Source organism: Diceros bicornis, chromosome 31 (assembly GCF_020826845.1).
Source record: "Diceros bicornis minor isolate mBicDic1 chromosome 31, mDicBic1.mat.cur, whole genome shotgun sequence".
Classification (NCBI taxonomy): Eukaryota; Metazoa; Chordata; class Mammalia; order Perissodactyla; family Rhinocerotidae; genus Diceros; species Diceros bicornis.
This window is the reverse complement of record NC_080770.1, coordinates 24,241,785-24,257,151: the sequence shown is the minus strand read 5'-3', so window position 1 is coordinate 24,257,151 and position 15,367 is coordinate 24,241,785. Positions and strand designations below refer to the sequence as shown.

Here is a 15,367-nt window from a genome sequence, read left to right as displayed (position 1 = left end):
GTGTCTCGCCCACCTCCCCTGCCCCAGACCCGACACCATGAGGCCGAGAGACTTTATTTGGCTTTATTTAGTAAAATGTTAAAATAAATAAATACAAATTGATCAGCTGCTCTGTATCCCCCCCACCCCCTCAAAACAAAAATCAAACGAACAAAAACAAAAACTTTGAAGCACAAAACTCCAAATACAAGTTCTACCAAGACTGAAATCACAAAGGGCGTGGACAAGAGACAGGATTGGGGGCGGGCTGGCTCTTTTCTGCTCGGCGCTCGCTGACCCCTGGCTGCCCGTCCTGTCCTGCCTGACCGCAGCTTACCCTGGGCTAAGGACCCAACAACACTGGAGAGAGGTGCAGGGGCCCAAGGCTGCTGTGGGGGACGGTGGGGTCCTCGGGGAGCAGGGCCTTGTGGGAGGGGGAGCAAGTGGCATTTGTGAGCCCTACCCTCCCTCTACAAGGGCTGTTTTGAAGAGTTCCACCCCGGCTCTCTAGAGGGGGTAACCTCCAGCCTCCTCCCTTTCACTCGTGGGGAGGACCAGAAGAATCCTCCCAGGGGCCACCCCCTCCCTTGGAGAGGAGCTGACACTGAGAACAGGCTGTAAGTCAGGGAGAGAATGGGTCTCCTGTTTCTTGCCAAGGGTGCCCAGCTGAGGGGTGGGGGTGAGGCCCGCTGTCGTTTACATGGAGCCAAGTGGCCTCCATGCAGCAAAAGCAAGGGAATCTGGAGAACCTGGGGCCTGGACAATGCACCTGGGCCCCCAACCATCCAAAGAGCCTGTAGCCCCTGGGGTAGAAGTCTCCTAAATTAAGCCCTTTGGATAAATAAGATAGAAAGACCACACCCTAAAAGGGAGTGAAGGGAGGGACCACTAAGTGTGTGTGTGAGTTGAGCGTGAGGGCCCACGGAGGCTCTGCCGGCCCCGAGAAGATGGGTCACAGATGGCCGGAGAGGCAACTGTACAGGCGGAGACAGGAGAGTGGGAACCACGGTCACCCCCACTCACGGGAGAGGCGTGGGGGAGCAATCGTGCCCATGCCTGCTGCCTGCTGGGCCTGCGCCCCGAAGCAGCAGGGACAGAGGCAGGCCCTGCAGAAACCAGGCACTCAGACGGTGCCAGCGGGAGGCCGCGGGGGCCACGTTGCAGTACTACACAGGTAAGGCCCCGGCAGGGGCTGCCCCCAGCTGGGTCTCCCTACCAGGCACACCCAGCAGGCCTGCCCCAAAGGGCCTGGTAAGGAAAGAAGAGAGCAGAACTCCAGATGCGCTCAGCGGAGGTGGGACAAGACCCAGCAGGCTCCACGAAGGAAAAAGGGCCTGCAGGCAGCACTGGCAAGAACGTGAGTGGGAAGATGACAGCTACGGGAAGATGACGGCAATGTGACCTCACTGGTTCCAGGGCACGGTGCCAGAGCCTCAGGACTGACAAGGGGCCTCCTAATCCAGGGCTGGTGGACAGCCTCTTCCCAGTCCCAGACCAGCAGCTCCCTGGCCTCTGAGGGGTCTGTCAGCGGCTCCGGCATGGGGAAAGAGCAGCAGAAGGGAAGGAGTGGGGGCGGGGGGAGGCAGCTGGGGTGGGGCAGTCGTGAGTGTGTGTCTCAGGCGGTCACAGGCACCCACAGTTCTGGGGGGACAGAGGGTTCTCTCAGCAGGACAGTGAGGGAAAAGGAGACTGGGTGACCAGGTCTTTTCTTGGCAGTAAGAAGTATTCTGGAATTTGAGTCCAGAATGCGGGTTTGGGGGCAGGGTTGCATTCTGTACTCCATACTGACTGACTTGCAAAACAGCTCGTATCTGAACATTAGGAAGAATCCAAATCTCAACCCTAGGCAAGGTCAGAATGTGACCGCTCACAGCACCAGGCGAAACACGGGTCAATTCCTAGCCTTGTGCCCCTCCCCCGAGAATCCTCAGCAAGCTCCTTTCTGAGCAAAGGCCTCTAGTGATGATCTTTTCCCAACTTCTTTTAAGGAGAGATGGATAGTGTGTGGCAACTCCCGGCCTCCGGCCCAGACAAGTCTGGATGGGAGAGCTCTACGACAGGGCGGACAGCCCGGTGCTGGGCTCTGAACCTCCGCCAGCCATTCCTCCGACTAGTCCAGGCACCTCCACGGTTCCCTGACTAGACATAGCACCTTGGTTTCTGCATTAGGCAAGGGAGCTCCTCTCTGTCCTCCTCAGGCAACCTGGCAGCCAGGCATGACTCTAAGGCCTGTGCAGTCACTCTCCGTCCCCTCTTCTAACATCCTGGGGAAGGGGCACAAATGTTACCTAAGAAGCATCTCTCTCTGCCGCAGTTGCTCTCAGGATCCGTCTTTGTCCCTCTGGCCTAACTGGGTGAGGGAGAGACTAATGGGACCTTTGTTGCCCCGCCCCAGACTCTGACCATTACAGGGCACGGGGGGCTTGAGAGAGAGGCTCTGGGAGGGCTGGGGAGCAGAGCTTCTGCCTCCCTCCTGTGGGCCACGCACGCGCCAGGGGCAAAGATCTCCAGCGGGACCACACACCTCACAAGACTTATTTCTCACAAGGCAAGATGATAGAAATGGTCCGAGCCTTTCAGAACCCTGGTTCTCTCAAGAAGGAGACGGGCTAAGCCAAGGCAAGCACAGTGATTCTAGCTGAAGGCCACCCAGGAACCTCATGGGTGGGCAGAGCAGAGTCAACTCCATCTCTGGGGCCTGGAGCCAGCAGGCAGAGAAAGCAGCTGGAGATTCAGACCTCTCCTCAAAGGCAAGACAGACACAAAGGCTGCCCTGGGGCTCTCTGTCCGAGACACCATGCACCCTCCAGCCATCTCAGTCCTCCCTCGTTCTTTCTAAGCACCAACCACTGCTGCAGCCAGCCTGCCCCCTGTACCCTCCTGCCGCATCCATGAGCTTCACTGGCCCTTCCCTTCCAAGTTGTCGCCCAGGCACTCCTAATGCTGGTGGCTGAAAGACCGAGAGCAGCACCAAAGGAAGGGATCTTATTGAGGCACCAGCCTTTTGCTCTAGCAAAATCCTTGGAGACAACGGGTAGGGCCCTGATAACGTCCACACTCCATTTGGGCTTCAAGAACACGAGCCCGGACCCCTGCACCAAGAAGAGGGGACAGTCTTTTCTGAGGAGGGGAGAACGGTGGGGGAGTTCTGCCCCTGCCCCTAGGGCCACAGAATCACGGAGACTAGCCCACCAGTCTTGAGACACAAACACAGCAAAATGTCATCATGATCAGCAGGTTCTGTGCTAAAAAAGTATAACTACACAGCGTTTTCTCCAGTTCTGACACCTTTTTAATAGAAATCACTGTTTTTAGGAAACAAATAGCACTTTTGTAATTTTTTTTTTTACAATGTTTCTTACCTTGATCTTAATTTAAGTAACACTAGGAAGACCTCAATATCTTTTATTTTCTTTTTTAATTAAAAAAAAAGTTGTTGTTGTTGTTTTCCCCAGATACAAAGATTTTTGCCCTTGCATAAAAAAACAGTGCCCCGGACGATGGCACAAGGACTCACACAGACTCACTGGACCGCACTGACACTGGGACTCCTATTCTACCATGCAAGGCCCCGACTGCCCTCCACTGGACGGTCAGCCTGAAAGACAGCTCTTCTATTCCTTATTTTAGTTTTTGTTACCAAAAAAGTAAAATAAACAACAAAATAAAACCTTTTTTAAAGAAAAAAGAATAAAAACAAAAATAAAAAAAAGAGAAAGGAAACGTCTCCATTCAGTTCACACACACTTGGGTCGCGTGCTGCTTTGCTCAGGTTCTTCTCTTATAAATATAGAAAAGGGATGGAGCTTGTTTTCAAGTAAAATCACTGATCCACCGTTTTTCCTTCCTCGACACACACACCCTCCTTCCCTGCCCCGGGGAAGGGCCAGCCGAGGCCGCTCTGCTGTTTTTGGAGAGGGAAGGGAACCGGGATCGTCCACAGAGATGCGCGCCAATTTGCCACAGCGGGGAAGGAACTCGCGGAGGGGTGGGGGCGCCCACGGCGGGGAGCGGAGTGCTCAGGAGAGGACCCCGGCGGCCGTTCTTGGTGTCCATCTCTCTGTGCACTGTGCCCGACCCCAGACAATAGGAAATACTGCTTATTTGATATACTTTCCCACCCCGGCTCCCTCCCATCCCCTCCCCATCCCTCCTCTGGGCACTGGGGTTGGTTAAATCTTGATTTCCTTTTTTTTGGTTTTATAGTAATGAAAGTTTAGAAACAGGAAAGCCCACACACTCTTTGGACTTGTCTTCTCTACCTAAACAAACGGCTCTGCAAATAAGGATCTGAAACCTGCTCTCCTCCCTCTGCCCGTCCCGGCTCCCCGCCCAACAAAATAAAAATGACCCCATCGTGGCTGTGGAGGCTGCTGCAGGCACACACTGGTGTATAATAGAGAGAGTAAATATATTATTTCACTTGGCATGGTGCTGGCAAAGAACCTCCAGCTGGCACTATTTCATGTAACATGGTCCAACCTTTGCATGTACACACAGAATAAGAAGGATCAATTGGCAAACTCTGGTGCCACCTGGCACAAGCATCTTCTCTCTCTCTGGAACCAAAGAACCAAAAGAATTCTGTACTTTCCAGAAGAAATCCGGCTTTGCTTTTCTAGAGTCTTCAGTGTTTTGCTCTCCTGGCCGCCGGGATCCCGTGGCTTCTCCTCGAGGGGTCTGTTATTTAGTCTCTTCCCCCTGGTTACAGTTCACTGTGCAGCTCTGGGAGGAGGGGGAGGGGGCCGGCGTGGAGGGGGTGGCGCTGGCAGGGGGTGTGCAGTCCGGGCCATTGGAGAGGGCCCCCACAGCGGCCTCAGAGTCTACGGGTTTGGAGAGGTCGATGCCGTGGATGAGGCGGATCAGCTGCTTTACCTTCTCCAGGGAGCTGTGCATCTCCTTCTGCCGGGCCAGGATGGTGTTCTTCATTTCCATGCATTTCTGCAGCAAAGGAGAGGGGCAGGGGCCCTGAGCCTCGGCCTTTCTGACAGGCCTGGCAGCCCTCTCCAGGTAGAAGAAACCCACTGGCTGGTGTGCAGCCCCTAGACCTTGTTTTTTCCACACTGCAGGGGGTGCTACCACCCAGGGGAAGGAGGCGGCCGGGGAGGCAAGAGACGGGGCAAATGAGTGGTCTAAAAGACAACTCGCCTTGACAGTGGGACTTAAAACCAAACACGAGCTACCACTATGACACTAAAATAAGTCATTTTAAAGACAGAGTTCCCCATGGGCCGGCCCCGTGGCTTAGCGGTTAAGTGTGTGCGCTCTGCTGCTGGCTGCCCGGGTTCGGATCCCGGGCTCGCACCGACGCACTGCTTCTCTGGCCATGCTGAGGCCGTGTCCCACATACAGCAGCTGGAGGGATGTGCAACTATGACATGCAGCTATCTACTGGGGCTTTGGGGGGAAAATAAATAAATAAATAAATAAATAAATTTATTAAAAAAAAAAAAAAAAAAGACAGAGTTCCCACAGCTGTGCTGGAGTGGTCTGGGCAGGTTTGGGTAAGCTGCTACCATGCTAAAGGGTGCTATTGTGTTCGGGACTGGACTGAGCTTTCCAGGACAGAAAATGAGCCAGTGGCATGTGGATTCAATTTGAAGGCCTCCTGAGGGTCATTCGGTGGGCAAAATTTAGAGGCAGGGCCTGGGGCAGGACAGTGATATTTTGGAGAATCAAAGACTACAGCCAACAGAACCCCTTCTGCTTGGTCACGGACTTTGGCCGTCTTTGGCCCTTCTGCCCTCGGCCTCTCAAGCTTGTTGGCTTTGTTCTAGGCAGGGAAAGAGATGTGAGACCTGCATGCCACAGGTGGTATGGTGAGGAGGACAGAGCAGGTGAGTGACACAGCTCAACTGCCTCCAAGGCCAGGGCACCACCTGGGGTCCGTGAGGGCTGAGGCCACCTCACTCCAACCAGGGTGACTACTCCACAGAAAGGAAAACATGCTCTGTCGGGAGGAGCCTCAGAATCCCTGCTGCAAACACAACCCCCTTTCCCACCCGGACGGGCCGGCCTGGGCAGTACTGACTTCCAGTACTTGTCTCTAGAAACCCCTCTTCCGCAGGCCCGTCAGGAAAACCTGGAAATGCACTCAGCACGGTGTGGAAGAAGGGGCAGAGGGAAGGGCCGTGTGGATGGACCCACTAGCCAGGGCGGCTGGAAAGAATCATACTTGGGGCCCTGGTCTGTGTCTGTGTGGCGTCGAGGCCCCACACGCCTCCCAAACACACAGGAACACACGGGGTGGTGGCTATGCTGCTGTAGGTGCTACTTTACCTCTTCCGCCTGGAGACTGAAAATCCTCTCTCAGATCAAAGCCAAGAGGAGGCTCCAGAGCTTGGCTAAGGCACCATATACCAGTGGCCACCTGTACCCGGGGGCCAAACTCTAACTGGAGGCAGACTTTGCATCCGCTCGAGTGAACTGTGTAATAAGCTGAAGTACCTGAATCGGCCTGTGGGAGCCACACATGCTGTTACGTACACAGAAGGCTCTGTATCTCTGCATCTCTCACTGAGGGCAGGAGATTTACTTACACTTATAGAATTGCTGAGCTGTTTCACCTTCTGCTCTAGTTGTTCTCGTTCTTGTTTTAAATCTGAACTCCATTTAAGTAACTTCTGTTTTTCTTCTTCTTTTGCTGAGGAAAAAAAAGGAACTATTTTTAACAATAAATTCTTCGAAAACGCCACTGTGTTCAGAATGCTTGCCAAAGAAGATATTTTCCGCAAGCTCCCCTGAGCCACAGAGCCAATGCACAGAACCTTCCCACCGGGACTCTGCCTTGTCACATGGATAGGAACTTAGGCTAAGGAGACATCAGTGGTTTGGGCCTGGCTTCACGGAAATAAGACGCCACTGCTCATTCTTCCTCCTCAAGACGGTACTACACAAAATGTTCACTTCATTCAGTAAAAACTTTTCATTTTTAACTTTAAATTTCCTTTTGAAAACAAAACAAATACTGCCGTCCAGTACTTTTCTTTTTTTTTTAAAACAAGGGGAGGCTGACACAAGAGGGGGTATGGGTCATTCCTTACCTGCTTTGTAGGCGATATAGGAATGAACAATTGCTAGAGTTCCGGGCCACGGAATTGCTTCTTCCTTCTTCAGCATCTGAAAAGATTTTTAGAATTCTACCTTGAGAAGGAGGTATGAACACACATCCCCTGTGTAATAATACGCAATGGTGTCTGCAGCTACCGGCAGACAAAATCCAGGAAGGCTTTATGGGGGCAGTACTGTCAAATCCTAGTCTACAGTTTCTGGACTACAAAGTTGCAGATATCAGCCTGAGAGAGAAAGAGGTACGACCGAGGAAGAGCCACGCCACCTGAGCCCCGGCTCAGAGAGGCTGGGACGCGCTGGCATTCATCCCTTCTCAGGTGTGCCACCAACCCCCAACCACTCCCCACGGCCAGAACCACCAGCACACAGCTCCAAGTCTGCGTGATGGCAGCAGCCACTGGCAGTTCCGTCCTTGACCTGACACGGGCTGCCTGTCTCAACTTTAGCTTGGTATGTCCCTCAAAGACAGCTGACCAAGGAAATTAGACATCAGTTCCAAATACTAAAGTATAATCTAGACCCCCATCACAAAGCAGCAGCAGGAAGAGAACAGAGAAAGAACTGTGTCTACTAATTACATCAGGGAGGAAGACGACCAAGATTAAAATGGGAAGCCAGAATTCTCTCAAGTCAGGATTCCAAAGAACTCAGCAGCATCTCCAAATGAGCTACCGGGCTTATTTATTTATTATTTATACTTTGCCTACTTCCAAAACAGACTTGAGACAGCTTATAATAAAAACATAAAGACAGATAGTTGATAAAAAGAGATCAGAACCTAAACAGAGAAGGAAGGAAGATGCTGGGACAGTTAATAATATGTTTGCCTTTCAAGTCTGTGAAATATTAAGACAGCACTTCACAGTTAGTTCTCTGATCCTGATGATAACCCAGGTTAAAAGTGAAACTGTTGTTATCTGAATTAAACCATCAATTGGGCATTTTCTTCTAAGTACTTTATTTCCAAAGATGAATTTCAAAACCACATACCGGATTTGGACCATTCTTAGAGAAAGAGGCAGAAAGTCTTATGGACTTTTAAGGGGAAGCAAGGTAACAAGAGGATAAGTAATTTCAAATAAAGGAAGTCAGGGTCTCTCCACCCGTGCACAGAGTCGCTGCCTCATGCATACGACGGAGAAGCTCTGAGAGGACGCGTGCTGTGTGGGGGAGTGCTGCCATGTGCACAGGGCAGATGTAGCCTGGAAAACCACCCAGAGAGGAAAGAGACTCCACCATTCCCCTAGATTAGAGGGGAAAGGACGCCCTCCTGACCGTGCTGTCTTTCTCCTCCTGGGCCCCTCGCCTGTCTGACATGCACAGTACCTGGTCCTGACATCTGGGACAGATCCACATGCCCTTGGGAATCGTTTTCAGAGGAGGGTCTAAGCAGTCCAGATGATACACACGGGAACACGTGTCACACATCAGTAACTGGCCGCTTTTTCTGCAAACGCTGCAAAAATCCTCATGAATATCACCCTATGAAATCGAGAGGAAAGGTAAGAGAAAGGACAAAAAGGTAAAATGTGAATGTTAACACGCACATTCTGGATATGTATAAGCATTTTAGCACAAGCAGCTGTGGCCATCCAACATGTCATAAAAGTGTTCAAGAATGGCACAAGCCCCCACGTGCTCCTTACAGCTGAGGCTCCACGGGCAGGGACGGTATTCTTAATTTTATAATTTTATTTATTTATTTATTTTCCCCCCAAAGCCCCAGTAGATAGTTGTATGTCACAGTTGCACATCCTTCTAGTTGCTGTATGTGGGACGCAGCCTCAGCATGGCCGGAGAAGCGGTGCGTCGGTGTGCACCTGGGATCCGAACCCAGGCTGCCAGCAGCAGAGCGCACGCACTTAACCGCTAAGCCACGGGGCCAGCCCGTTTTTTTTTATAATTTTATTTATTGGTATTCTTAATTTTAAAGGAGAGTTTACAGGAAAGCTTAGTAGTCATGTAGGCCAAAATTTACTTTACAGGTGATAGCTCAGCATTTGTTATATTTTCATAGAGTCCAGCCCACAAATCAGAAAGTTTAAAGACACTGATATGCATTCATCAAAGCGTTCCAAAGTGATACAAACAATTCTCATGACCTGTCATTTTGGGGGGCAGTTTAGAAGGATTGGGAAAGAAGACAAACAAGAAATGGAATTTTACTAAAGTCTTTGCTTGCTCAGGGAGAAAAAATATAGTTCAAGTTCAAATGGGAAAAGATGAAGTCAGGAGCAAATTAAACTCACATGAGCTTTCAAACACGAAGAATTTAAAAAGTCAAAGCAACAGCTGACAATGTTCTCTTAAAATCAGTATTTGGCATTTGCTGTTCAATGGACCATTCTATTCCGAAAGGCTTTATTCCTCCCTATAAAATACTCCACCGGATGGAAAAAGAGCAGCCCCAGTGTACTCTGCCTGTCTCGCCTGCCCCTGTCAGTGATAGTTCTGGTCCTCAGGTAAGTCTGCTGGAGCCCTCTGAATAGAAGGCACCATCAGAAAAAGGCTGATCTACTTAAAATTTGGAGAAGAGAACACCAAAAAAAAAAAAAAAAATGAGGTATTAAAGAGGTATTTCTGAGCAAGTCAATCCCTGGTCTGTTCTCTGAACAGGATTAATCCTGCTAATATAGACGCCAGAAGGAAGGGAAGACTGAAGGGATGTGCCAGGCCTAGCCAGCAAGGCAGCACCACACCTTGGAGCAGACCCCTTTTCACTTTCAAGGTGTTGTTTTAGATTCTAGGCTATTCTGCCAGGAGGCCTAATTCAGAAATTTTGCACAGGAAGCAATGACACAGAGAGCAATGCTCAATTCTTCCTTTCGATGGCATAATCCTTCAACCAGCACCACTGAAGGAACATATCTTCCCAGATCTACAATTTCTCCCTAAAGGAAAGGAAACTTTCCTACCCTTTAATTCACTAGGGTATCTGGCAGCCTAGAAAACTAGTTATAAGTTTTATAAGTTATAAGATAACTTATATAACTTTAAAAATTATAAGATAATCAGAATGTGGACAGATTTTAATCTTTCTTAGTAAGAAAATGTTACCTCTGGGTCATAAAAAAGATACTCAGTACATGAGCAAAAGATCCTGCCTGGGAAGCAGCCTAACAGTCTCAGTTGCAGGCACAGAAAGAGCTCAGGCTTCAGCCCCCGATGAACCATGACTTCCTTCTTCAGTCTGCTCTTCTCTAGAGAGTTAGTCTTTCTTGACCCTTAGCCCCATGTTGTAAGTCTGCATCTTTATGAAGTTTATAAAAATTTTATGGTTTAAGAGAGTATTTTACCCGAACCGTATATAAAATTATCAGTGATGAAGTAAATGAGACAAACTGGACATCTAATTCAGAGGGACTCGTGGGGTAAAGAGTTCTGCTCACTTTCCTTTGCTCCTGAATAAGGAGAACATCAACAAGTGGAAAGCGTCGAGTACATAAAATAAAGGTTAAATAACTTCTCTCAACTTTCTAAAGGAAAGAAAACTTCCTATCCTGTTTATATATCCCACAGCAGCAGTTCTTAATCTTTTTGGTGTCAGGATCCCTTTACACTCTTAAAATTACTAAGAATCTCAAAGAGCTTCTGTTTACGTGAGTTACAGGTACTGATATTTACTCTATTAGAAACTTTAAAACTTTTTAATTTTGAGATAATTATAGAATCTCAGGAAGTTACAAAAACATCATATTGAAAAAATTTAAAACCCCAGAATACACAAGTGCCCATTCCAATAGCCGTCACAGTGATGACATGATCACAAGTCACGTAGTATCTGGAAAACTCCACTCTTCACTCCTGACAGAGTGAGAATGAAAACGGCAAAGGATGTTTTAGTATTATCATGAAAATAATTTTCATTTTATGGATGCCCTGCAAGAGTCTCAGGGACCCCCAGACCACCCTTCGAGAACTACTGCCCACAGAAATGAATACAAAATGACAAGATATGTATTTCATCCACAGAGAATTGGTTCTTTGCCTAAAGGGAGCAGAGGAAGGCCCACGGAGGGGCTGCACCAGGTCAAAAGGCTTAGGCTTTGCTGACCGACCAACTTATTACCATAAACCAAACAATAAGTTGAAAGATGGCCGACCCATGATTCTTTGCTAGGAGCTGAGGATATAAGTTTTTTGGAAACACCCTGGCTATATCAATTGCAACTTCATCATTTGCTAAAAAAAATTTATAACTATGTCAACATATCTTCCCTTTGCATAAAAATGACGACAGTGGCACAAGGTACATCCTGAGGATTAGTGTCCAGCTGGGTCTCGTATCACCAAGTCCTTCTAGATAGTTACTGATCCCCAGGAAATGCCTGCCTTTCAGCTGTGATTGTTTAATTAATGTTGTTGGGGCTTACGCCACTCAGCAACAACCATACAGAGCTGCACGTTGACTCGAATCACTGCCACTGTTGGGATACTGTAAAAGTAGCAATTATCTGTTAAAAAAATCCATTCCACTAGGTTTAACTTAGGAAATTCTCAACATATTTAGTGGTTTTAGAAAAGCAGTCTTTTACCCTTAGATTTCTGAAAAGAACAGTGTTTGCATTTTAAGACAAAACCTGGCAGAAGCTTCAGTTTGTGATGTGATCTGAGTGGATCCTTTGGGTTCAGTCTCGGAAAGAAAATCATAAATCCTCTCAGCCAAAAATCACAAACAACAAGAACAACGTTGTTTAGGAAAGATTCACATGAAGAACCACAAAATCCGTATGTGTGTCTGTGCACCCCTTGGAGGCAGATCCCCGCCAGGAGGCCGTGAGCTGGCTAGCCCTGTGGCAACGCCACAACTGAGGAGAAGTCGGGATGCTCTTTGGTGCCAGCAAACAAGGTTTCTGACAGGGGATCCTGGTGCAGACAGGAGAGGCAGAAAACCTGCATCAATTACTACTGCCAAAAGTCAGGAATGCTGAGTCTTGACAGCAAGGCTGGGTCTGTGGCCACCAGCTACGTCCAAGGAAGGAGACCCGCCAGGGACCAGAACTCTCCTATGACTCGGGTTCTCCAAAGATGACACCTCCTTTGTTGCTTCTGGAATTTTAGCTCAGAATGTGCATATGGAATTCTTTTGCTCTTTGGAGGGTGTAGACCATTAACAAGTACTGAGAACCTACAAGTTCAAGGCACATTTTACCTGAAGATGATCCTAAAGACAAGCTCTATAATTCACAAAAGAAACGGGACATGTGCAAAATGAAACTCTTGGTTTCCCTCCTCAAACTTGGTCCTCTGTCACCTCTGGTAAATGGCATCTTCATCTGTCTAGTTCTTTAGGCCAAAAACTTTGGATGCACCCTTGACTATTCTTTTTCTCGTACGCCATCATCCAATCCTGCTGGCTCTTCGAAATGCACACAGACTCGGCCACTTTTCTCCAGCTCCAGTTCCACCGCCCATTAGGCCAAGACCCCGTCAGCTCTCGCCTGGACGACTGCCACAGCCTCCTAACCGGTCTCTCCCTGCCCCCAGCCCATCCTCCCCACAGTCTCTTCTCCATATCTCAGAGTGAGCCTTTTAAAATCCAAGTTGATTTTGCAAACACCTTAAAAATAACAAACGCAGGTAAGAATCATCAAAGGATGCTGAAACCACTGGGTAACAGTTTGTCATGGAACAGGATATTTACACAGACTCAAAGCTATCTCCACCAGAGGAGACAGGCACCTTTACCAGTGGAGAAATTTGATGGAATCCATCTTAAGAGATGCACGTTAACATGGCCAACAACAGGACAGACTGACATCTGTGCCTCCTGTTGTCATGCTCCAAGAAGGACTCATCATCACTTATTTCGTGCTCCTGAATCTACTCCTGAGGAAACCATTAGACCAGCCAAACAGAGGGACACTTTACACAACAACTGGCCTGTCTTTTAAAAAATGTCAATGTCTTGAAAGACAAGAAAAAGCTGAGACACTATTCCAGAGTAAGGAGACTGAAGAGACAATACCATGACGAGAAATGTCAAGAGTGATCTTGGACTGGATCCCAGAACGGAAAAGACAAAGTGCCACTAAGGCAATTAGTGAGACACTGGAGCGATCGAGTATGGGCTGTGTATTACATCATAATCTTTTATCAGCATGAAATTGCCTCAATTTGATGGCTGCATTGTGGCTGTATCAGACAGAGAATATCTTTGTTCTTAGGAGATATACACTGAAGTATTTTGGATAAAGATTTGTGATGTCTGAAACTTCTTAATTAGTTAAGCAAAAAAAGCGTGTGTGTGTGTGTGTGTGTGTAGGGGAGAAGCATATGTGGCACAACGGAAACAACTGGTGAATCTAAGTGAAGAGTATGTTTGTTCTTTGTACTGTTATTACAACTTTTCTGTAGGGTTGAAAATTTTCAAAATAAAAAGTTGAAAAACTACATCAAAATCCCCTAGTGATCTCCCACTCCACTCAGAGGAAGAGCCACGAGGCCCTGCACGAGTGACCTGGCCACCTCTGGGGTCTTGTCTCGCACCCGCTCACTCAGCCCCAGCTATCCTGGCCTTCCTGCTTTCTTCCGTGCCATGTATACTTCCACCTTGGGATTCTGCTCTGCTGTTCCCTCTGTCTGGAATGCTCTTCCCCCACGTCCTCCCACACACCCCACCTCCCATCAGAGGCTTTCTCCACCACTCTTCATACAGGAGCACCCTCCTGCCACAGCTCCACACGCTCCTTATTCTCTCCCGGTTTCCTCACAGCGCTTATCGCTCCCTGACATACTATATGTTTGCTTACGTATCTCCTGCCTCTGGCTGCACACTATGAGCTCCCTGAGGGCAAGGAGTTGGTTTTCTTCCCTCCTCTGTCCCCAGCCTCAAGAACAGTGCTTGCTCAGCAGAGGAGTGCTCAATAAGCGTTTGCTGAGGGAATCCACTGCTCAGTAAATGCTCATTTAAAAACGTGGGGCCCTAGTTTACCCTCCTGCAGTTCCTGGGTGCAGGGCTTCTAAGAACCTGACCCTTTTTCAGGAACCTGTTTCTGATCAACTCTGCTGAATAAAGTTGCTTTAAAGAACGGTTCTCCGCTTCTCGAATTCGACTTGCAGGAAACAAGGACTGCTAGGGGAACGCATGCCTTGTCTGTCTTCCTCACCCCCAGACACGGAGGACAGAAACTGCGCATCTCTCAAGTCGACAGCTGGCGCCCCACCCTGCCCCCTTCCTCAGCGCTCATTCACAGCCACCAAATCCAGCTCCGAGGACTCTGACGGAGCCTCCTGGTGCTGTATTCCACACAACTCGCAAGGACGTGGCAGGACCCAGGGCCCAGCAGAGAGTCGCCTTGCACGGCACGCAGCGTCCTCTGGGGATTCCTGCCGTTCCAGGGTTAGTCAGGGAGATGCAGCCATAAGGAGACACCACGTGAGAGCACTTTCCCCGATTTCAGCTCTCAGAGAGCGAGCGAGCTTTTCCCACGTTACTTACGTCTGTGGAGGTGGGGCTGGGCAGGGACACAGGCTGCACAGGAGCGGGGAAAGTGAATGTGGTCTCTGTCTTTTCATTTTCAGGGGAGTCAGGATGACTGGATGGGGGGGATGTTGGGGTAAGGGCTCCAAACCCCAGCACTGCATTGTATTTTGGAGGACGACCTATATACCGAGAGAAGGGAACAAAAGGGAAAAAGGGGGAGGGAAAGAAGGGGAAAAATGGTCTTACATACCTTCGGCCAGTGTTCCTCATTGGCTAGCATGGAAAAGGAAGTGAGGTAGCAGACGGAAGGTTAATACAACAGTCCCAGAGAGAGAAGAGAAGCAAAGAGTTAAATGTCATTAGGAACAACTGCACGAGTCTCAAAGAAGGGAGGGTAAGAGAGCCTTGGGGCACAAGAGGAGGTGCTGGGATGTTACAGGGCCTCGCCTCGGGGAGATTCCCCTGACGTCCCTGGACTATTACAATTTGACATTTCTAATGTGAGAACAAGATGGAGCCAAGGCCAAGAATAAGAATTTATTTCATTTTTCCGTATCTTTTGCATATTGTTCTCTAAGGTTTCTCTGCAACCATCATTCTTACAACAGTATTAATGACTCTTAGTTTCCACAAACAAATTTATTTAGGTTTTCTGCTTTTCCTTTTCTCTCCTAACTGCATTTTGGTCACTTCACTGCTGCGAGGGTGGAGAAAGGCAAAGCATGGATTCAGGTGAACTATTCCTGCCCTTTGCTGGTAGAGCTAGCGGGAGAGATGTTCTGGGAGTCGCTGGAACCTACGAGCTAAAAAGATGTTCCGTGCTCAATAATGAATTTAAGTGCTTTGGACTTGGACACTCTCCCCAGCTGATTGAGAACTGTCGCCCCGCTT

At 48.8% G+C, this 15,367-nt stretch overlaps 1 protein-coding gene across 11 annotated transcripts in view; it reads right to left on the bottom strand.

Annotated features, from left to right (window-relative positions):
• Positions 1-49: 49 nt before the first annotated feature.
• PHF21A (PHD finger protein 21A) overlaps positions 50-15,367 on the bottom strand; it is a 181,511-nt gene continuing 166,193 nt past the window's right edge. For 10 of the 11 annotated variants that reach the window (XM_058527063.1, XM_058527061.1, XM_058527067.1 and 7 more), the window contains 5 exons: positions 14,492-14,655; positions 8,377-8,532; positions 7,023-7,098; positions 6,519-6,622; positions 50-4,920 (listed from right to left, as the gene is read on the bottom strand). In XM_058527063.1, coding sequence (XP_058383046.1) covers positions 4,663-4,920; positions 6,519-6,622; positions 7,023-7,098; positions 8,377-8,532; positions 14,492-14,655 — 758 coding nt within the window. In that variant the 3' untranslated portion in view covers positions 50-4,662. The remainder of the gene's footprint in view (positions 4,921-6,518; positions 6,623-7,022; positions 7,099-8,376; positions 8,533-14,491; positions 14,656-15,367) is intronic. The other variant, XM_058527071.1, reaches the window with a different exon arrangement.